Genomic DNA, 22,011 nt, shown 5'->3' with positions numbered 1-22,011 from the left:
ATCTAATTATTTCACTTCCTTTGCCTGACCCAATTCACCAAATGAGTCATCCACTTCTTAAGGGATCTTATAATGCAGATTTCAATAATTATATTTAATACATGCTGAGTGTATTGCTATATAAGAAATCAAGACTCTCAGAAGAACACACGAAATATATACAGTGAAGACCTTGGCAGGGTTGAGGCACTAGTGCTGTGTACATCCTCCCCCCAGAATTCTCAAGCAGCTAAGAAGGCACACTATGAGTGAAGGCACAGTAAGAGTCAAAGCTCCCAGTTAACTTTCTAGATATATAAACAACAGTGAAGACTACTCTAAAGACTACTCTACCAAAAACAGACCTGTGGGAAGTATGAAGGTGTCTAGATTTTCTGGCATGAGTAGAACTGTAATAAACGTATGAGGTTCTATTTCAACACCACTCCCCTTTATTAACTTTCTATTTGTATGCCCTTGACCGAAGAGTAATCTTCAGGCTTTGGGGCAGAAGGCTGACATGGCATAGAGAGGGAAGGGTGGGACAGCACCAAAACAAGATCACATTATCATGATCACGAAACACGTACCAGTAAATCCACTGAAAGTGTGCTAACAAAAAGTGGACAGGGTGAAAGGAGGTTTCTAATCTCTAGGGAAAATATCTAAATAATGTGTAGCTCAGAGAAAAATAAAAAAGGTCATAATAGGCCAGGTGTCGTGGCTCACGCCTGTAATCCCAGCACTTTGGGAGGCTGAGGCGTGTGGATCACGAGGTCGTCAGGAGTTCGAGACCAGCCTGGCCAACATGGTGAAACCCCATCTCTACTAAAAACACAAAAATTAGCTGGGTGTGGTGGCAGGGACCTGTAATCCCAGATACTCGGGAGGCCGAGGCAGGAGAATCATTTGAACCAGGAGGCGGAAGTTGCAGTGAGCCAAGATCATGCCACTGCACTCCAGCCTGGGTGACAGAGTGAGACTCTGTCTAAAAAAAAAAGGGTTATATCAGAAAGGAACTAACTAAACTACACAGACCCTTCAGTTCCAATGGAATAGATACGTCCATACTGTACAAAATGAAAAGGAGTCTCCTGTGGCAGAAAAAGAACGTTTGCCAACCTACCTTTAAGAGAAATGTAGAGGTGGTCTTTTGTGCTCAACCATCCACAAGTACAATCAGTGAGTAACAAAAGAGCACCTGAACTCCAGTGCAAGATAAGGCACTTTGTTTTTAATTCTATCAGTCTCTTTAGAATGAACGAAGGTCTGGGTCCTCTGGAAATCTCAGTGGTGCTGACTGCAGCTTTAAAATGCTGAGCACAAACCCATCAGAGAGCCACAGTCCTAAGTAGACTCCTCGGTGCGCTCTGCCCACCTGTCCACGTACATTCAGACTTCTCATTAAACTTCCCACAGCATGACCAGTGGGGACGACCTGGGTGGCCTTTGTGTCCATGGCCACAGCCTAGGTACCCACCTACATGGGCCAAAAAGGAAAGGACAAAAATCAACCATTAGAGTGGAGTCCAGCAGTTACCATTATCATGGAAATTAGACCGACCTCCTGGCAACATGCAGATTCATGGGAGTGAAAATATCTAAGAAAGTCTTGGCAAGAGGAACAAGCTGTCTGACTGCTGTGTAGTCAGGAGGACCCCGAAAATTGATCACAGCAAATCAACTCCTAGAGTTCTAAGAATGCTGTAGTGATTAAATTTACCACCTGAAGGAGGCGAACCAGTTTGCACATTAACTGTAAAATAAATTGGTTTGGATTTTAACTGTAAAATCATTGAAATAAAAAAGGATAGGTTGGTGGACATAGAAAAAAAACAGAGGTAGATCCTCAAGTGTTTACACAGAAGGATGCAAAAGCCCATTTTACGGCCCATTATTAGAGTAAGGACACAATAATTTTTTTTTTTAAGTAATTAGATCCTTTACCTAAACTCCCTATCCTTTCCGTCCCCTTGAAAGACCCACACCTTGTTCAACTGGTTTAATCATCCACTCCCCCAGCCATGCCTCATTTGGAATTTATTTAAGGTACTAAAAGGAATAAGATGGGTCCACAGTTTTCACACTGCTCAGGCTGCTGGAAAGGGACAGACAAACTGAGAATCTGACATAGAAGCACAGGGCTCATAGGAGCTGTACCAAAACTAACAGAACTCAGAGCTTTTAAGCCTGCTATTTCAATTCAGAACAAGGAAGCTTTAAGTGAAACTTTTAGAACAGTGGTGTCTCTATAATCACAGATTGTGCTTCCTAGAACCAGAGCCTAAGTCCAAATGTCTAGGGGCTGTTTGGTGGGGAAGGGCCCGTTGCTTGATTCCCACCGCTGGCAGAAAGGCCCAGGTAGTGCTTTCTCCTTACCTGGCATGGTGCCTCCACAGGCGCAGCGAGCGGTTTTCTGGCCTCCACTGGAGCAGAAGGTGCAGCAGTGAAACACACCTGGGTGTGGGCGGTGCTTTCTCCTCACGGTCACAGTGAATGGCGAGCCCTTCAGTGTTCAGACCAAAAGCAAAGAACAGCATCTTATGAGTTAACAGGATGTGCTGAGCATCGCTATGTGCTAAACAGAGTCTGAGGCACAGGACCTGCCCTTGGAGGGACAAGGACACCAGGAGACAAACACATTAGAGGGCAAGAACCCTGCTCAGCTGAGAGGGGGCAGATACAGATGCAGTGGAAGCATTACATGGTCTGTGCAGCCCTCCTACCATGCTTTTCACCACAGATGCTGAGTACTAGACACAGGTACTGATTTATTCCGTGTAGCCGAACCTGCTGGGCACTGACAGGAGTCACACAGAGTCAGCTGCATTTTCAGTGACATCTGTATTAGCTGGGGATTGTTCTGGCAAGATGGCAGCAAAAGCAGAATCCCATGCCACAAGAAGCTTAAGCTTTTCTTAATGGACTCTACCTCACTCTATCCTTGTATGAAGTGTAAGTATTGAGGTCATTCAATACATTAGTAATCTCAGACTGACTTTTCTCTGGGATTCTCAATCTCAATTCTTAAGGAACCTCAGGTGTAATAAGTAGAATGTCGCAACCACAAAGATAGGACATCCTGTGGTCCCTTCTCCAATTTCTCGGCCATGTACCTCTTCTCACATACCAAGCTAGCCTCTTTCCTTCCATCCTGGACATGACTTATCTGTTTACTCACCCACTTATTCTGTGACAGTGAAGACATATGGAAGGGAGAAAGGTTAAAATGTGTACAGCTAATAATCCTCAAATTAGTAACTCTCCCATCTGCCCCCTTTCCTTTAAGGATAACTTTCATTCTCTAATTTATATCCCATATTAAACAAAAAATACTTATTTTTTTTTTTAAAGATGGGATCTCACTCTGTCACCAGGCTGGAGTGCACTGGCACAACCACAGCTCACTGCAGCTTCGAGCTCCTGGGCTCAGGCAATCCTCCCAAGTAGCGGGACTACAGGTGCTTGGGACCAATTTAAATATTTAATAAGTTGCAATGTGCCTATCCTTATGTGAGAGCCACACTGTTAGAGAAAACGCAAAGCAGAGAGCCTAGCACCTTAGAAGTCTTTCAGATGTTAAATTTCCCATCTTAAAGAGTTTACAATCCAGTTAAAAAACAACTTGGCATTCAAAGAAATGGGTTCAAATTCCCATTTTGCTATATTTGCTGTGTATTTTAATGCAAGTTTGGTCTCTTGGTCTAATTGGACACTGATCCCTGTGCCTGAGTGGTTTTGAGGAAAATTGAAATAACGTATGTAAAAACACCTAACCTGTTCCTGATATACCATAATTAAGTAAATAAATGGCTTTTAATATGAGTGTTCCTAAGTGCACAAATCGTAAGCCTAACATATCATGATGCTGTATGGTATTTTACTGTCCCTGTCAGTGTTGATTTCTGTGGAAAGAAACCTCTGAGTACTCCAGGGTCAGCAGAAAGATTCTGCTGGATCTGTTAGTATCACCCCATTTTTAAAAACTCATAATCTCTAAAGCGGAAAGTGCTCTACTTGTTTGTGTTATACTTGTTTGTTTGTAGAAACCATGGTAACATAACTTGTTTGGTGTATTTGTTTGTTTATAGTAACCATAGTAACAGAAAAACCTATATGTAAAACAGAGTAGAAAATTACGTAAGCAGATGGTTAGGCAGACAGATGACTAGTCAGTTGTGAGGAGGGGGTGTAACTCTCTCAACTGTATTCATGGCCAGATACAGTCTGGACAACACTGGAAAATTCTGAGCTAGATTATATTTTTTGAATATGCATGGTTGTCTGCTGGCAGATCACCCCCTGTGATCAAGACATCTTCTCCATATTAAGAATCCTAAGATACTGACTGGGAGAATGATAAACTATACCCATAACTGCCAGGAAGTGACACAGGGATAGAGGGTTCTTATGGTCAACAGCATCCTCCAGGAAGAATAAGAGTAGCAAAATCTGGGCTGTTTCTAAAGTGAAGAAGAAGACATGGGGATTCTATTCAATCTCTCTGTATAGCTGATCCTATGCGAAACATCTCCAGATCCTAAGACAGCAGAAGCCAGGGAGCTCAAGGAAGCACATGCACCAGTCTTACCTGCACATGCTGTTCTTTGACGCAGACCCACACAGTATAGACACCAGGCTCCTTGGGGGTGTAGGAAATGTAGTATGTCCCATCCTTGTTATCCTGCACCATCGGTCTGACTGGGCTGAATGGAGATAAGAGTCAAAACACCACTCACTCCCACAAGCCGGCTTTAGTTGCTACTATTTCAGAATGTAAACTCTACACCATTCCATTCAGTATTAATGTTAAATATCCCCAAACAGGATGCTTCTTCCATTTGCTTCAGAAGTTAATTTTACAACAGAAGGTAAACAGCATAAATTCCAATTTAGTCTGATATTCAAGACAAATTCCTCGAATATATTATTGCGTCCTTTTCTTTCTTTTTTTTTTGAGACGGAGTCTCGCTCTGTTGCCCAGGCTGGAGTGCAGTGGCCGGATCTCAGCTCACTGCAAGCTCCGCCTCCTGGGTTTATGCCATTCTCCTGCCTCAGCCTCCCGAGTAGCTGGGACTACAGGCACCCGCCACCTCGCCCGGCTAGTTTTTTGTATTTTTTAGTAGAGACGGGGTTTCACCATGTTAGCCAGGATGGTCTCCATCTCCTGACCTTGTGATCCTCCCGTCTCGGCCTCCCAAAGTGCTGGGATTACAGGCTTGAGCCACCGCGCCCAGCCACTGAGTCCTTTTCAACAGGCTTCTGTTGAACCCTCTTGCTCTGTTGTCCCTCCTCCATTTCTGCAATTCCAGAGAAATATAAACATGTTCCAGGCATAATTTAGTACCAAAGGGAGACTGATTTTTGAAAAGGGTACCACTCAGTCTAACACAGAAGATTTTTCAACTTATTCTAAAGCTTGAGATGAAAAGAATCTGAGGGGCAGACCATAGCTTTGAGAGAGAATTGAATACAAAATCCACACAAGAAAACACATTTGGTCATATAACGTTTCATAGTATTATGGGGAGGTAAGATGTAATTACTTAGTTGCACTCCAATATATATATATATTTTTTGACGTGGGGTCTTGCTCTATTACCCAGGTTGGAGTGCAGTGGCGCAATCACAGCTCACTGCAATCTCAACCTCCTGGGCTCAAGGGATCCTCCCATCTCAGCCTCCTGAATAGCTAGGATTATAGGCATACGCCTATAATTTTTTTTTTTTTTTTTTTTCGTAGAGACAGGGTCTCCCTATGTTGCCCAGGCTGGTTTTAAACTCTTGGGCTTAAGTGATCCTCCTGCCTCCACTTCCCAAAGTGCTGGATTACAGGCGTGAGCCACCGGTACCCAGCTCCAATATCTTAAAGGACCTCATGTTTCCAGTTTTCTCACTGCCTATTATCCATGACACCTACTTGTGTCATACAAACCTGTCTTTCTTATCCTTAGGGAGAACGGCAACTTGAATGTTGTCTCCTCCCCTGCCCATGATTTCTCCTGCGGCATCCTTACAAAGCAAGGTGAAAGAGGCTGTCTGTTTCTCCCGGGCTCTGTGGAGGTCTGAAAAAGATAAACACTCGGTCCTCACCTCAAATGTAAACTGCAGTGACTACATCTCCATCTTGCTTTTTCTCTTCAGAACAAAGGGTTGTACTTTCCTGCTTACTGTAACCACCCTGGCTCCCTTTCTTTTCTCTTCCCCTTCTGCCTCCTAGAGTACACCTCTTGGGAGTCCTTCCTGGTTAGCCTGGTTCTCTCAGCTATCAGCTGCTTTGGATCACACAGGATCCTGGATCTTACCTTCAGTCCTAGGAGGCTTTAAAAATACTCAGGACTGACCTAGGTATTTAGAGAAGAAAACCTCTAGACCTTGTGAGAGAGGCTAGTAACCCCAAAACCACCCTCCCTAAGCTCCTGATCCTACTGGGCTAGGCAGGGAGTACAGGTGACCAGCCTCACGACCCTCCATGTTGTGAGATCCTCTGCAACTTGGTAGCTCATGCCAAGGTATTGGGGGGCTATCCAGTAGCTACAGCCCCTACTCCAGCATTCAGATGAAACAGGGTTTCTTAACCTGGGGTTCATGAACTACTATGAGGTCTATGGAAAGGCTTATGAAGAGTCTAAAAATCTGGAATTGTATGCACAAGTTACTGGGTGCTTCTGTAGGAGAGAACATTCTCAAAGAGATCTATGGCTTCCAAACAGTTAAGAATGCCTGTATTAGAGTCTGATGACCCTTAAGATGCAATCTTCCTACCAGGACTGACCTGTGAAATATGTTTTAATAACATGCTTCCATTAGAAAGGGAACGCTCGTTAAAATAAACCATTTTTCCCCCAATTAAATGAAACACCTACCATATCCTTTTAAATGCCAGTAAGGTGGATGTGAACCAAAAAGGGCCTAAAGGAAAGGAAACCGTAATCTCATCTTCCTTACTCCTCTGAAACCCCCTTCAGAACTTGCTCTAGGAATCCAGGGTCTGCCATGCTCCTCTCTGAGCAGGCAGAATTTCACCTGGCCCTAGTCACTGCTGTTGCCTCCAATGGGCACTGTCTCTGTTCTGCCATCTGATAGAAACACAACATAATCTATGCGCTTCTCAGCTGTTACTACTTCTCTGAACAGGAAAAGGGTCAAGCCTCACTCCTGTATTAACTGTACCCTAATCAGAACAAACCAGAAAGGGCAAAGGTGAGAGTCACTGTCTTTCAGATCAGTTTATCTCCCCACCTTTGGTAACCTGGTCAGTAGGGCGTGCTTCCTAGCAAAACAAGCCACCAATCTTTACACACCATCTCCCTGTAGACTGCCTTCTCAATGTCAATGGGAAATGCCTTCCTACCTTCTCCTTGTAGGACACATTTGGCTGGATCAACCTCTTTGGTATTAATGGTACCATAAATTTCATAGCCATGGCACTGGCCTGCTTTCTCCTGAGGACAGAAGCGTATCTTATCATTTACTCCAGGACGGGCACTATATTGAACTTTGTTCAGCTTCTTGAGCCGTTCTACTACCACCCCCTTGGTGATGAGGATCTCCAAGTCTGAGCCGCTGGTCAGCAAGTGCTCAGTGAACTCCACTCCAGTCCGCATGTCTGCCAGTAACTGTTCCAGCTGGGCCTTCTGCAGCTGCAGGGAATTTTCTTTCTGGATTCGTATGTCTTCCAGCTGCTTCAGCAGCTTGTCCCGATGTTCCTCAATGGCCTTAATGTAGCCCTCCGAGAATGTCTGGACATCAGCTGCCACTGCCTCCACTCGCTTCTGGAGGGCACTATTCATTACGTTGATCTGAGCCAGGGCTTCCTCCAGGGCCTCCACGTGGGGCTGAGTACCTTTGAGGAGCTCCCGCACAGAGTCCCCATGCTTGTGGATGACGTTGCTGGTGAAGTCACAGGGGTGTTCCCGATGCTCCCCCACCACGCAATCCCGGCACACGGGCCGGTCACAGAACTCACAGAACAGCCTCAGTTCCTCTGCAGGATGAACAGGACACAGGATGGGCTTCCCAATCCGGCTGTAGCTTTTCAAGTCTTTTAGGTCCACCATGGTGTGGTAAGTCGTTTTCTTCTGCCGCCTAGGGGCAAAGAGAGTCAATAACAGGAAATAAGGGAATAATTCTAGTTGGGAATAGTTGGGCAGAGATATTTCAGGAGCATAGACTCTGAAGTTAAACAAACTTGATTTCAATTCCTTGCTCTAATCTCTAATTGCATGATCCTTTCTGATTCCAGTTTCTTATCTGTACAGTGGAGACAATCCCTACCTGCAAGAGCTGCTGTATAGAATAACAAGTGAACAGACTAGGGCTCTGGCTTGCTACATGTCTATGTAGAAGGTTGCAAGACTGTGACTGCATGCTAGGACTTTCCCCAAAGAGTTTAGACAAGAGCCACAGTCGGCTTCCTAAGGTAAGCTAGCAGCGAGGGCATGGCAGAAAACCAGCACCAAGAAACAGAAACCATGCCAGATAACACAGTAATAAAGTCCAAGCAATTAAAAAGCAGATAGCTGATCCTGACACCAAGTCTCATCTAGCTTGCATCTAAGATTTTGGTGAAGCATTTCTGTTGACCAGTACCTATATTACCCAAATCAGCAGGCTAGAATTTTTTTCAAGAGACATCGTCAACATTATTAGAAAGCGTGAAACCGGCCGGGCACGGTGGCTCACGCCTGTAATCCCAGCACTTTGGAAGGCTGAGGTGGGCAGATCAACTGAGGTCAGGAGTTTGAGACCAGCCTGGTCAACATGGTGAAACCCCGTCTCTACTAAAAATGCAAAAAATTAGCCAGGTGTGGTGGCGTGTGCCTATAATCCCAGCTACTGGGGAGGCTAAGGCAGGAGAATCGCTTGAACCTAGGGGATGGAGGTTGCAGTGAGCGGAGATTGTGTCATTGCACTCCAGCCCGGGCGACTAGAGTGAGACTCCATCTCAAAAAAAAAAAAAAAGTGTGAAACCGATGGTTGGTAGAATCAAAGCTCTCTAATTTCTTTCCTGTAGTAGCCCTCTACAGATGTAGGGAAATCCCTAGGAAAACATGGTGACTGTTCAGAGTTCCTCCATTAGCATTATATCAATTTGAAGCTTATATGCCTATTCTGGCACCAGAAGAGTGGCTGCAGAGAAAATAGGGTCAGCTGGTTTGGCTGGCAGCAACACAGTTGCAGGGACTATCACATAATTACAAGTTAAAAATAGAGTGAAGTCTGCAAACTTGTTCTGTTAGTGTAGCCAGAAAACAAATGGAAGTTAGAACCCAAAATCTATTTTAGGCTAATCCTAAAACTGTGGTCATTTTATATTCTGGTGTGTGTCCTAGGATGGGGTAAGGTAGAGTAAGAAGGGAAAAAATGATCCATCTGACAAACTATTCACCAAATGCCATAAAAGACATAGTCTGCACCCCAATTAACACCCCAATAATACCAGCCCACCTCACCAAGCTCCAGAGTAACTCTAAGGTACAAAGCAAAAGCTGAGGTCCAGCCAATCATCACCTGTTCTCGGAGTGTAGCATGAGTTAATGGAATGTAGTCAGAATGATCTGGATTTAATACTCAGTTGTTACACACTCACCAACTGTAGGACCTTGGCAAATCACATACTGCTGAGCTTGTTTCCCCAATTAATAAATGGGGGTGAAAACAAGGCCTGCTTTTCTGCAAGAGTTGCAAGATCAAAGGAGATAGAGAGCAGGATCTATGCTATTATATTCATTCTCCTGTTTCTCCAGCACCCAGTACAATTATTCACTACATGAATGATTGATGATTGAAGGAAACTGTAGCTGCACTTTGTAAATTGAAAGGGATTATGAAAACCTCCATAGCTATTGCTAAAGGTACTATATTAGGCTGACCGGGTTAACTGTTGTACTAGAGTATTTGCTACTGCATTGTTATATTGCTCTTTGACCTTCCACGGTATTTGAGAAGGCTTTCCTTTTCATCTGCTCACCAAGGGATTTCTGTCTTGACACCTTTGTAATCTGCTCTTAAGCTACACCGGGTGGAATGTCCCATCTTTACCTATGAGCCTGGCAGCAGAAGTGGCAGAGGTTGGCTTTGCAGGTCTGACACCTCTTCTCTACTTCCCTGTCGTTGCACAGGTCACACACCAGGCCCTGGCCTTCCCCACGCAGGCTCTCCAGCATCACATCATTCACCGCCAGGTGGTCTATGGTTAAAGCCTTCACTCCACCCATGGGCAGGTCCACCTGAGCATCACATACCGGACAGAGGAGGCCGATCTGCGACTGCAGACTTCGTGGCTTGAGTTCCTGGAATATTGACCCCTCAGAGCTTGTGTCAGAGTCTCCCCCTCGGATGTCCACTACTGAGAAGGGCTCCAGCTGCTCCAGACACGTGGTGCAAACTGTATGCAAACAAGGCAAGAGCCTGGGGGCTTTGAAAAGCCCGAAGCACAAGGGGCAGTGAGTCTTGCCTGAGTTTCCAAGTGCAGTCCCACTAGGGAGTTTGCTTACAATGCCCAGCAGCGGCTTTCTGTTTTCTGACATACTCCCCACGTTTGTGACCAATATCAGAAAGGGCCCTGGGCAGTTCTACGATGTAGTAGTAGATGAGTAAGCCCACCCAAAGAGAAAGTTTCCAGAACTTGAACAGAGACCATGGGGACTCCCTCGCTGACAAATAAAAGGGCAGACGGGAAGACCGGGCTTCCTCAAAATAACCACCCACAGACCTACTCAGGAGGGCCCCCTCCTTTCCACTGCATCCCATACCAGACACGCCCACGCCCTCCTCTGCCCCGCAAGTCCTCCCTGGATGCGCTTCCAAGTCTAGCTGTACAGCTAGTCCTGCTGCCAACAAAGTCACCCCTGCATCTCTCGCTCCCTCCACGGCCACCCCCCTCCCGCCGCCCGCCCCACTGCACCCCAAACGCGACAAGCGCCGACCCCGCCTGCGCACGATGAGGTAGGGGCCCTCCTGCTCCTTCCCTCTGCGAAGCGCGCGCGCCGGGCGAGGGACTTGCAAGCCCCCGCCGGCTTCTCGGTGGCCACCGCCTCCCCCTCGCCTCGGTCCAGGACGCCAGCAGGCTCTCGCCCCTCCTCACACCAATCCCAACCCGATCTACTCCGGCGAGTCCAATCACCGTCCGAGAGGGGCGGCCCTCGCCGCTCCGGGCCCCGCCGCCCTCCAGAGTGACGCCACTAAGCATCCAATAAGTTTTGGTAATTCCACATCTTCGCCAGTCCACTCAGGCGGGGGGCGGGACCTGACAAGGTCGTGGGCGGGGCGGCCGAAGGGCTGGGAGTGCGGCGGGAGGAAAAGGCAAAGGCTGGGAGCGAGCGGCATAGTGTAGTCAGCGTCACCGTTTCACAGGAACTGTCCCTCTATCTCTGTGGTGACCAGAGAGGCCTCAGGGCCTCTTTAAAAGCCACGCTGATTTGCTGCCGGGACGGCCCTCTTTCTGCCCTTGGACTGGTCCCACGAACGCAGACTAGGCTCTCCCATTGGTGGATGGCACTGTCAGTTGGCCCCGTGCTGGGAGTGGGAGATGTTTTTCTGGCTCCTGAGGCCTCGGCCGCTCGGGGGCGCCAGACGTTTCTCCTCCACGCCAGTGTAAGGCTGCGAGGCTCCTGTCCTCTGGCGCTTGTTGTAACTCAGGCCCCTCACGCCTAGCGTGCTGGGTACAAGCACTTCCGCGGCTCCCTGGCTTTGGGTATTTTCCTGGGGTGAGGGCATCTCAGGCTCGCGTTCCGGGAACCGGTTTGGGAGTCCGTGGAGCCGAGGTCTGGAATGGAGGGCTTACTTCGACCGGCCTGGGCAGCGCCATCCTCCTTGTTGGGCTCGGGAAGGCTTTGTTTTCCCGTCCGGGGAGAATGCAGATGACCTAAGGAGTTGAATGTCACCCAGGATTCCACATTTCTGTGTAACAGAAACGAGCTGAGCGAGTTGGACCCGCTGTTTTCATCAGTCAATCACGGAGGGCCCCTGCCTGGTCACAATGGGACAATGGACGGTGGCAGTGAGGGACAAAACTAATTTGGAAGATGAACACGTCCGACCCCTTTAACTTTATAATTACACGGCCGCCTTCTCTGGCCTTACCGGGCGTGTCCTGATTCTCCAAAATTCCAAAAATGGAAACAGCTGCTCCCTTCCCCTCCACCTGTTCTTATCTCCAGTCTCGTCAGCCTGTCTACTGGGCCCTCACTGCTTTCTTTGTTCATGACCTTCCCTACTTAATTTGGACTCAGCGGGTGGCTGTTTCACTGATGCCTTCATTATCCGTTTCATGCTATAGGCATAGTGTCTGGAGCCTAAGCTTTTAAAAATATGGAATCTGAAAAAGAAAAAGTTAACCCCAAAATATGAAAAGAAAAAAAGCTGTAAAATATAAAACTGAAATGTTTAGCCATTTCCAAAATAAAACACGCCAATGAGTCAAATGCCACCTTTATATAAAATGTGCAAGTAAGTTCCAAATGTTAAGCATATCCCCAAAGATTTTTAAATAGTCCTTACCTAGATTTTTTTCAGCCTCTTGTGCTTCTTGCATCTGCTCTGAAAATCTGCATTCGCGTCTCCAGTAGGCTGGAGGAAGTCACAAAAACTGTGTGGACTTGGGTTTGCTATATATTCTTGCTTTGAACTTCACCTTTACCCTCCCTGCTGCTTGACTGTGCTTTACTTCATCTCTTGTTCATGCTGTATCACATTTCTTGTGGTGGTAGTTTCAAGCTTCTCTTGTTTGAGAAGTGCTTTATAATTTAAACGTGCACTATCTCATTTAGCCGTATCTCATTTAACCTTTAACAATATTGTAAGGAAATGGCCTTAAAGAGGTCTTGCCAGCTCTTGGATGGCCAGCCCAAGTTAACATATCTGGAACTTGAACACAACCTTATGATGCCATATCTAAGATTATATCAGGGTTACCTCACCTTTCCTTTTGTTTGTTTGTTTGTTTGTTTTTGAGATTGAGTTTCGCTCTTGTTGCCTAGGCTGGAATGCAATGGCAGGCTCTTGGCACACTGCAACCTCCACCTCCAGGGTTCAAGCGATTCTCCTCCCTCAGCCTCCCGGGTAGCTGGAATTACAGGTGTGCACCACCACACCTGGCTAATTTTTTGAATTTTTAGTAGAGACTGGATTTCACCGTGTTGGGCAGGCTCCTCTTGAACTCCTGACCTCAGGTGATCCACCCGCCTCAGCCTCCCAAAGTGCTGGGATTACAGGCATGAGCCGCCGCGCCTGGCCACCTCCACCTTTCCTTTCTCAGTTTCTTAAGCATCAAATCCCTCACACATGCTGCAGCTAATTCCCTTCCATTGATGAGAAAAGCAAGGCTGTCTGAAGAACTGCCTCACCTTTCTACTTAAAAAATCCATGATTCCTCACACCTCCTCTCGTACCTCTCCTGACTGCCATTCTTTAGTGCCAAGATTAGTTCCTCAAGATCTTTGCTTTTTATCCCAACCTCTCCTGCTTCCTCAAAACCTTATTCTTCCTATGTTTTATTCAGTCCATTTTTCTGCCAAGAGTTCTGATGAAGTCCTGAAAGGGGAAGCAAATCATCTTTTGGTCTAGCTCCTCTTCAACGTATTAATGATGGTGGTTCTCACCGCTATATTTCTCAAAAGAGTGGTCTCACTGTCTGCTTTTGTCATCTTTTTATAACCATCACCACCCGTTTATTCTTCCCCTCTTTCCGACAGAGACTTTCTTGTAGATTGTGAGTGACCATATTGCTGGCCTTTTCTCAATAGGCAATCTCTTTAGTATTTACTATTTTTTGTGCTTCCTCATCCTTAAAACTTGTCTCCTCCTTGACTTCTGAAATACTCTACTCTCCTAGTCTTCTGTCTCTCGGGCTGCTTCTCACACCTTCCATCCTCACTAGTTCCCCTTCCTCCACTTTATCTCCTACCTTTGCGTCTACATTTCCTCTTATGCGAATGATTCCCAGACCAGTGCTCCCAGTACTGATGTCTCCCCTGAGCTCTTGTCATAGATTTCTAAATCTGCACTCAAATGTGTTCCTATCACCAAGTCCCACATAGCATAAACTTCACTGAACTTCTTTGCTCACTGAACTGCACTCTCTGAATTTTCCTGTTCGATTCTCTCCAGAGTATCATCATTCTCCTTTCCCTCCTGCATGAAACCTTATAGTGCTGCTGGCCTCCTTGCTCTTGTTCCATATCCAGGCAGACACCAATTTCTTTCCATCCCCACTGCCAACACCTCACTGCATACACTTTTTAAGATGCTATAGCTCTTTATCACCCTCACTTTAAGTATCACAGTAGTGTCTGAATTATCCCTGCCCTTTATTTTTTAATTGATCTATACAGTTCTTCCAAATTGATTGTAAAAACATATACAAACATGATACAAGTCAGTCTTCATTCTAAAACCTTCAGTAGCTCCCCATTTTTGTAGGATAATACCTGGATTCCTCAATGGATTCCTAAAACTGCTTTTTAGTTATTCCCTAAACATTGCCAAGCACATTTCTTGGTCTTTGCTAAGTTGTCGGCAACATTCTCCTTCTTTTATTATTTAAACCTACCCTTCCTGCTATGAAAGGCCTACTTCACACTACACCCTTGAAGCTTTCTCTTATTTCAAGGCCCCAGATTCGAGTTTAATAGCTGTTTTGCCTATATTATTCACTTTGCAGTTTGTGCTACCTTGTGGTATTGTTTTTATTTATTATGTGTATATATACACATGTGTATATGAATACACATGTGTATAATGAAAAGAATTCATTAGGCAAATATATACACATGTGTATATATTTACATATGTGTATATATTTACACACTACATATATCACATACATACATGTATACTCTCTCTGTTAAGATGGAAAATCTTGGCAACCTAGACAGTAGTCATTTAATAAAGACCTGTTATTGATGAAGGAGAGAATGGTCATCTCAATTAATGGGAGGACAAACAGGACCACCTTCAACCAAGAGTTTCGTGGATAGTGCAGACCATAAGTGATACAGGGTGACATCACAGGATGAGAGAAGATTTGTTAAGGATGCTCCTTTCTCAGAATTAATTCGGTGTCTTCTTCCATGCTCACACATTGCTTCATCTGTCTGGGGGCCCCAGGCAGCAAATAGTTAAAGGGAAGTGCAAAAGTCATGGGATTAGAGGAACCGGACTGATGAAAGTGACCAGGGTTCATGAAAGTGTCTAACGATGGCCGGGCGTGGTGGCTCATACCTGTAATCCCAGCACTTTGGGAGGCTGAGGTGGGCGGATCATGAGGTCAGGAGATAGAGACCATCCTGGCTAACATGGTGAAACCCCGTCTCTACTAAAAATACAAAAAATTAGCTGTGCGTGGTAGCGGGGGCCTGTAGTCCCAGCTACTCGGGAGGCTGAGGTAGGAGAAGGGCGTGAACCCGGGAGGCGGAGCTTGCAGTGAGCCGAGATTGCGCCACTGCACTCCAGCCTGGGCGACAGAGCAAGACTCTATCTCAAAAAAAAAAAAAAAAAAAGGAAAAAGTGTCTAAAGAGTTTCAGCCCACCCCTGTTGCCCAAGACAGGGATGATACTGAAGGCAAGAAAGACAGGAAGGGAGAATGACCCATCAGGAAATCAGGCAAGCCTGGTTTGGGCACTTTGCTTGATCAATACCACTAGACATTGAGTGGATATATGGAAAGGGACCAGAGAGCTCTGTCAGACTTATCTTTCACCATTCCATCGGTCTCTGTTGCCATCCTTCCTTCTTTCCTTCAAAGGAAGGAGACTCCTTTCTCCTAAGACCTGTGCTCTGAAGTTCAGCCCTGCCTGCCTCCTCTCTCTCTTCTGTCTTTATCTTCTTTCTGGTGGATCTTTTTTTCCTCTCATGTCCATGCTTCAGTCTCTCCTTCTACCCTATGCCCCTCTCTAGCTCCCAATCTCTACTTCTTTATAGCCAAGCTGCTTGAAAACAATAGTCTACATTTGCTTCTCTTCTTCTTCTTGCATTTTACTCCTAAACACAGCTCTGTCTGGCATTTGCTCTCACCATTCCTCTGAACTTGCCTTTGCCAAAGTTACCAATAACTTCATATTTGCTAAACCCATTGGATACTTTTCAGTTTTTAACTAACTGAATTCACTATAGCTTTTGACAGTGACAGTTTTTTGTTTCTGTTTGTTTGTTTGTTTGAGACAGGGTCTCACTCTGTTGCCCAGGCTGCAGTGCAGTGGTGTGATCACAGTTCACTGCAGCCTCAATCTCCGGGACTCAAGCGATCCTCCCACCTTAGCTTCCCAAGCTGGGATGATAGGTGTGTGCCACTATGCCCAGCTAATATTTTTATTTTTGTAGAGATGAGGTCTCACCATGTTGCCCAGGCTAGTCTTGAACTCCTGGGCTCAAGTGATCCTCCAGCCTTGGCCTTCCAAAGTGCTCAGATTGTAGGTATTAGCCACTGCACCTGGTCTGACACTGACAACTGTCTTCTTGAAACTTTCTTCTTCCTCAGTTGCCATATGCTATTCTTGATTTTCTTCTACCTCCTGCCGCTCTGACCACTTCTCTTGTTTTCTACAGGACACTGCTTCTTCCACTTGGCTCTGAAATGTTGCTAGTTCCCAAGGGAAGTGCAAAAGTCATGGGATTAGAGGAACAGGACTGATGAAAGTGACCAGGGTTCATGAAAGTGTCTAAAGATGGCCGGGTGTGGTGGCTCATGCCTGTAACCCCAGCACTTTGGGAGACTGAGGTGGGCGGATCATGAGCCCTCCCTCTGTTTTTTTTTTTTTTTTTTTTTTTTTTTTCTGAGATGGAATTTTGCTCTTGTTGCCCAGGCTGGAGTGCAATGGCACAATTTCAGCTCACTGCAACCTCTGCCTCCCAGATTCTAGTGAGTCTCCTGCCTCAGCTTCCCAAGTAGCTGAGATTACAGGCATGTGCCACCATGCCTAGTTAATTTTGTAATTTTAGTAGAGATGGGGTTTCACTATGTTGGTCAGTGTGGTCTTGAGCTCCTGACCTCTGGTAATCCACCTGCCTTAGCCTCCCAAAGTGCTGGGATTACAGGCATGAGCCACCATGATGGCTTCTTCTTCCTCTTCCTCCTCCTCCTCCTCTTCCTCCTCCTCTTCTTTTTCTTTTTCTTCTTCTTTTTTAACTTTTTCATCCTCCCTTAATTGATGTGGGATTTGGAGGTGATTTATAAAGCATGAACCCACTTGTTACATGGGGGCTCTTTTTACTCTATTATTACCTCCATCATATCTCCGAATTCACTCCCTGTTTTCAATTCATTCTCTATAATCCTGTTAGTGATCTTTCTGCAACTCCAGTTTGATCATACTCTTTGGTACCTCTTCCATGCCTTTGTTTACTCATTTCATGTCCTTTGAGTACCTGGAATATGATTTTCCCAAATGTCTTCACAGCTTACTCCCTACTAAAATAATAAGTTCCTTGACAGCAAGGACTTTTGACTATGTGCCAGGCACCAGAGATGTTTTGTTAAAACCAGCAAAAATTCGTGCTCTCATGGAACTTACCTTCTAGTAGAGGAAAGCAGCCAGTAAACAATAAATATGTCGGGCACGGTGACTCATGCCTGTAATCCCAGCACTTTGGGAGACTGAGGTGGGCGAATCACTTGAGATCACTGGCCAATGTGGCGAAAGCCCATCTCTACTAAAAATACAAAAATTAGCTGGGCGTGGTGGTGCACGTTTGTAATCCCACCTACTCGGGATGCTGAAGCAGGAGAATCACTTGAGCCCAGGAGACGGAGGCTGCAGTGAGCGGAGATCATACCGCTGTACTCCAGCTTGGGTGACAGAGCGAGACTCTGTCTCAAAAACAAAACAAAACAAAAAAAATAATAAATATAATAACTGCAGAACTATGTAGTATGTTAGAATGTGAGAATGCCATGGAGAAAAATTAGGCAGAGTGAGGAGCGTCCAGTGCAGGATGAGGGTGTTACAATATAATTGGAGTGGTCAGGGTAAGTATCATTGAGAAGGTGATATTTGAGCAAATACTTGAAGGTGAAGGAGGGACCCATGGGGAAAAGATAGTTCAGATGAGGGAAGAGTTGGTGCGTGCTGAGAGAGGAACATGCCTACTCATGTTTGAGCAACAGTGAGGAGGCCACTGTGACAAAATCAGAATGAACTAGGGGGAGAGGAGCAGGAGGTGCCTTCAGGATAAAACTCCATATGTCTTAAAGTGATATATATAATCTCATATGTATATATGGTTTCCCATGACCCTGCCTCTGTCAGCCCAGTTAACCTCATTTCTTGCACTGCCCCATCCAAACCCAAGTATGCACACCGGGTTTCAGCCTTCTTTTATGATATACAAGCTACTACTTATTCTGCTTCGGACACCCTGCCCATTCTTCTTTGCCTAATGAATTCCAACCCATTCTTCAAAGCTCAGTTTAGACATCAACTTCTTTAGGAATCCTCCATTCATCAAGTCTTCATTAGGTGTCCCTCTGGGTGCTACCCATGGTACTCCGTGATGACCTCTATCAAGTCTTTAACATTCTGCATTTCAATTTTCTGCTTGCTTGGCTGATTCAGCCCTCTGTTCTCACTGTTCCCCTCCTTTTCCACACTGGGAACTCTTAAGGACAAGACCTTGTCCTGTTACTGCATCCTTAATACTGGGCCAGTGTCTGAAACTTAATATGATTTAATAAATGTTTGATAGGGAATAAATGGCCAAGATTCATGTTTCATTTCTAAGAAACTGATCATTAGGACAGATGACTGGAGAAATTTATTGTTCATTTCAGACAGATCATTTTTGTCTTCCGATTTTCTTTTTTAAAAGGGCCTGATTCCTAAAACACAGAATCTGTAGTGCCATCTAGTGGAAACAGCTCAATAAAAACGCTATACTATGAATAAAACTCAGTTTCCTTCTGTTCTATTTTACTTATTTTGAACCAAGATGGACAGAGAAGGGAGGACTAGGTTGCACAGACTCTAGTGCACACTGCATGCTGGGCATTTTTATTTTTATCTAAAAGTTCACTGTACCTGAGAGGACTCTAGTTGTGAGATCTAACAGGTATAAATAGTCCCTTATCACTGACATTTTGTGAAAACGGGCAACTCTTCAACTTTGAGAAGGTAAGAAGGAAACAGCTAGAATAATGTGAGCTTTGGAACTCTCCTTGTGTAACTGCTTGTAGGTCAAACTAGAAGTACACAAGATATCAGTTCCATTATTAACAGCTATCCTTTTAGAAAAAAAAATTCTTTACTGTTATAGCTAAGACAGACTCCTTAGCTCTTCTCAATTGACTCCTAGTTGTCTGATCAATTGTTTGTCATGACCCCAAACTATAGTTGATGTAGTCAGGACAGGAAGCTGCACCCAATCTTAGTTGGTCTAGTATAAATATAAGTGGTTCTTAGACTATTTACACTTTATTCATCTATTTCTCTGAACTCCCTTTTTTATGTTTATTACATAATAGAGCTCAATATTAATGTTGTTTGAAATACATGTTTTAAAAATTACCTGCTACATTCTGTTAATGTATTTTATTTTTTAAATGTGGATAAATATGTTGTGATTATATTATTTTTACATAAATTTATCTTCCATATAAAATATTCATAAGTCAAATGAGTAACAATAGTAAGAAAATGGCACATTTTAGAGACTGAATTTCGTGCTGCATTTGGCAATAATGCTTGTGATTAAAATTAGTACAGTGCTCATGCTGCTGTGTTAGAGAATTGATCACAAAAGGCTCTTGATAATATTGCATTATAATTTAACACTTTTTTCCTTTTAGGATTCTTTCATTACTTGTACTTATTAAACATGTCAACTGTAAAGATTGATTTTGAATGGAAAGTTTTGGTTTAGAAGGGGCCTTTTGTTTGGAATAAGTTTGCCCCAGTTATCTTGCTCTCTGTCAGAATGCTAAGTCAATGAGGGCAATCTGTTGAGTTTTCTGTATATCCTCAGTGTCTAGTTGCAAGTCTGGCTCATAGTTGGAGCTCAATAAATATTTATTAAATGAATATATGAGAAAATTGAGGTGCAGCAAGGTAAAGACACTGATTGAAGGTCACATATAACATTACTGGCAGAATTAGGGCAATAATCCATGTCTTCTGACACCCACTCCATTGAGTGGTTCAATATAACACCTTGTCTTGAATCAGTACTGCTTTTAGATTCAGATGCCTGTGGCACTTGCCCTGGACCCTTTGCTTTCAAAGAACCCACCCTGGCCCTTCTCCAGCCACACCTCTTCCCATGGGCCAAGGAATCCCAAGAGTACATCTCCCCCCTCACCACCCCACCCTCACCTCCTTCAGACTAGGTTCCAGCCACCTACAAGCCCGAAATTCTCTGACAAATAGCCAGAAACCCACTCCCAGGCCCATGCAGTTGTGGACTGCAAGGGTAAGTATACACACACTTAGGCCTCAGGAATGGTCAAAGGACAGCTTTTGGGGGTGGTGGAGCTTGATCAAGCCTGTTGGAGTGTCCACACACATATGCAAGGGCCTCTGGTAGGATGGAGAAAGATGAGAACAGGCCGTGGGCTGGGTGCCCCTGTTTGTCCTCTTGCTAATGGCCACTCAAATATTAGGGGTAGGCCTGCCTCCTATATTAAATCTAGTTTCTCCACATATTTAATATCATTTAAACCAGCACTAAGTGAATGCCAGTATTATGCCAGGCACTGTGCTGGATATTTTCAAATGCATTACCTTTAAATGAGGTATTTATTCTTCCATAAGAATGCTCAGAAGTAACTTACCCGACTTACCTAAGGGCAAGCAACTGGTAAGTTAAATGCATAACCCGTATCCTCAGGAAGCAAGTGCAGCACCAAAATACGGGCGTGTAGGTGTGTGTGTGTGTGTATACATACATATATATACACACATACTTTTTCTTGAGTAAATAATGTATCTGATAAAAACATGCAAACAATTTACAAGAATATAAGTCAATAGTAAATCTCCCATGCTAGGCCTCGAGTCAGAGACAGCCAGTTAATAGTTTTTTTTATTAAAAATATCCACATATTTTAAAATGTATCATCAATAATTTTTAAACTTTTTTATTCAGGAAACTTCAGATATATGATATATATAAGCCTAGGGAAAAGTATAATTAACCTCTAAGTACCCCTCACTCAACTTCACCAGTTACAGCATTATGTCACTCTTGTTTAATATACTTCCCCAACTTTTATTATGTTTTCTCTGCTGGGGGTTTTTAAAGGAAATACCAGATATCATGTCATATTATTAAATTATATTAAAATATTAGATGCTTAATTTATAAAGGTTTTGATGTAAAGATGGAAAATATTTTGAATTTTCCATAAAGACCTCTTAATTTAAAAAATGCCACATAAGATTATATATACCATATAACATTTTACCAATGTTATTTAAATTTATTTATTTATTTATTTAGAGATGGAGTCTCCGTCTGTTGCCCAGGCTGGAGTGCAGTGGCACAGTCTTGGCTCACTGCAACCTCTGCCGAGTTCAAGCAATTCTCCTGTCTCAGCCCCCTGAGTAGCTGGGACTACAGGCACACACCACCATACCTGGCTAATTTTTGCATTTTTAGTAGAGACAGGGTTTTGCCATGTTGATCAGGCTGGTCTCGAATTCCTGACCTCAAGTGATCCACCTGCCTCAGCCTCCCAAAGTGCTGAGATTACAGGCATGAGCCACCATGCCCAGCCCTGATTTTTAAATATTCAGTATTTCCCCCTTTGTTCCAAAGGACTCGGGTAAGAGTCAGGCAATACATAATAATTTTGTGACTATAAATTCAACGTGTGCATTCCACCTCATGCCATGCAGTTTTCTTTGCAGGATTCTGTGAGACTGAGTCTCTTTTTATTTTATAGTCCATACACTTTTTATCATCCTTTCTCTTCTTTTGGAAGAGCTGTTGAAAATGGTAAGCAAATAAATGCCTTTTTTTCTCACTTCTCTGAGGGATAAAACCTGAAAATGATGAATATATAAGGGCAAACCATGATTTAACGTACTGCCTTTTCT

The 22,011-nt window shown here is 44.4% G+C and overlaps 1 protein-coding gene across 1 annotated transcript; it reads right to left on the bottom strand.

The window, feature by feature from the left end:
- Nucleotides 1-88: 88 nt before the first annotated feature.
- TRIM45 (tripartite motif containing 45) lies at nucleotides 89-11,243 on the bottom strand. The gene is made up of 6 exons (XM_010367893.2): nucleotides 10,024-11,243; nucleotides 7,334-8,067; nucleotides 5,915-6,044; nucleotides 4,571-4,685; nucleotides 2,359-2,485; nucleotides 89-1,459 (listed from the first exon to the last, which is right to left on the bottom strand). The coding sequence occupies exons 1-6, from the start codon at nucleotides 10,509-10,511 to the stop codon at nucleotides 1,311-1,313; spliced, it is 1,743 nt and encodes a 580-aa protein (XP_010366195.1). The 5' UTR covers nucleotides 10,512-11,243; the 3' UTR covers nucleotides 89-1,310.
- Between the last annotated feature and the right edge of the window lie 10,768 nt (nucleotides 11,244-22,011).

The sequence above is a fragment of the Rhinopithecus roxellana genome, chromosome 8, assembly GCF_007565055.1.
Source record: "Rhinopithecus roxellana isolate Shanxi Qingling chromosome 8, ASM756505v1, whole genome shotgun sequence".
NCBI classification, from domain to species: domain Eukaryota; kingdom Metazoa; phylum Chordata; class Mammalia; order Primates; family Cercopithecidae; genus Rhinopithecus; species Rhinopithecus roxellana.
Note: the sequence above shows the minus strand (reverse complement) of the source record. Positions and strands in the feature narration are given on the sequence as shown.

Excerpts from the sequence above, each read along its gene's own strand:
- TRIM45 (XM_010367893.2), bottom strand. The coding sequence starts at position 10,511 with ATGTCAGAAAACAGAAAGCCGCTGCTGGGCATTGTAAGCAAACTCCCT. Across the intron at positions 2,486-4,570 it reads TCAAAGAACAGCATGTGCAG|GGCTCGCCATTCACTGTGAC; the intron begins GTAAGACTGGTG and ends TGAACACTGAAG. Across the intron at positions 1,460-2,358 it reads CTGTGGAGGCACCATGCCAG|GTGGGTACCTAGGCTGTGGC; the intron begins GTAAGGAGAAAG and ends TGGCCCATGTAG.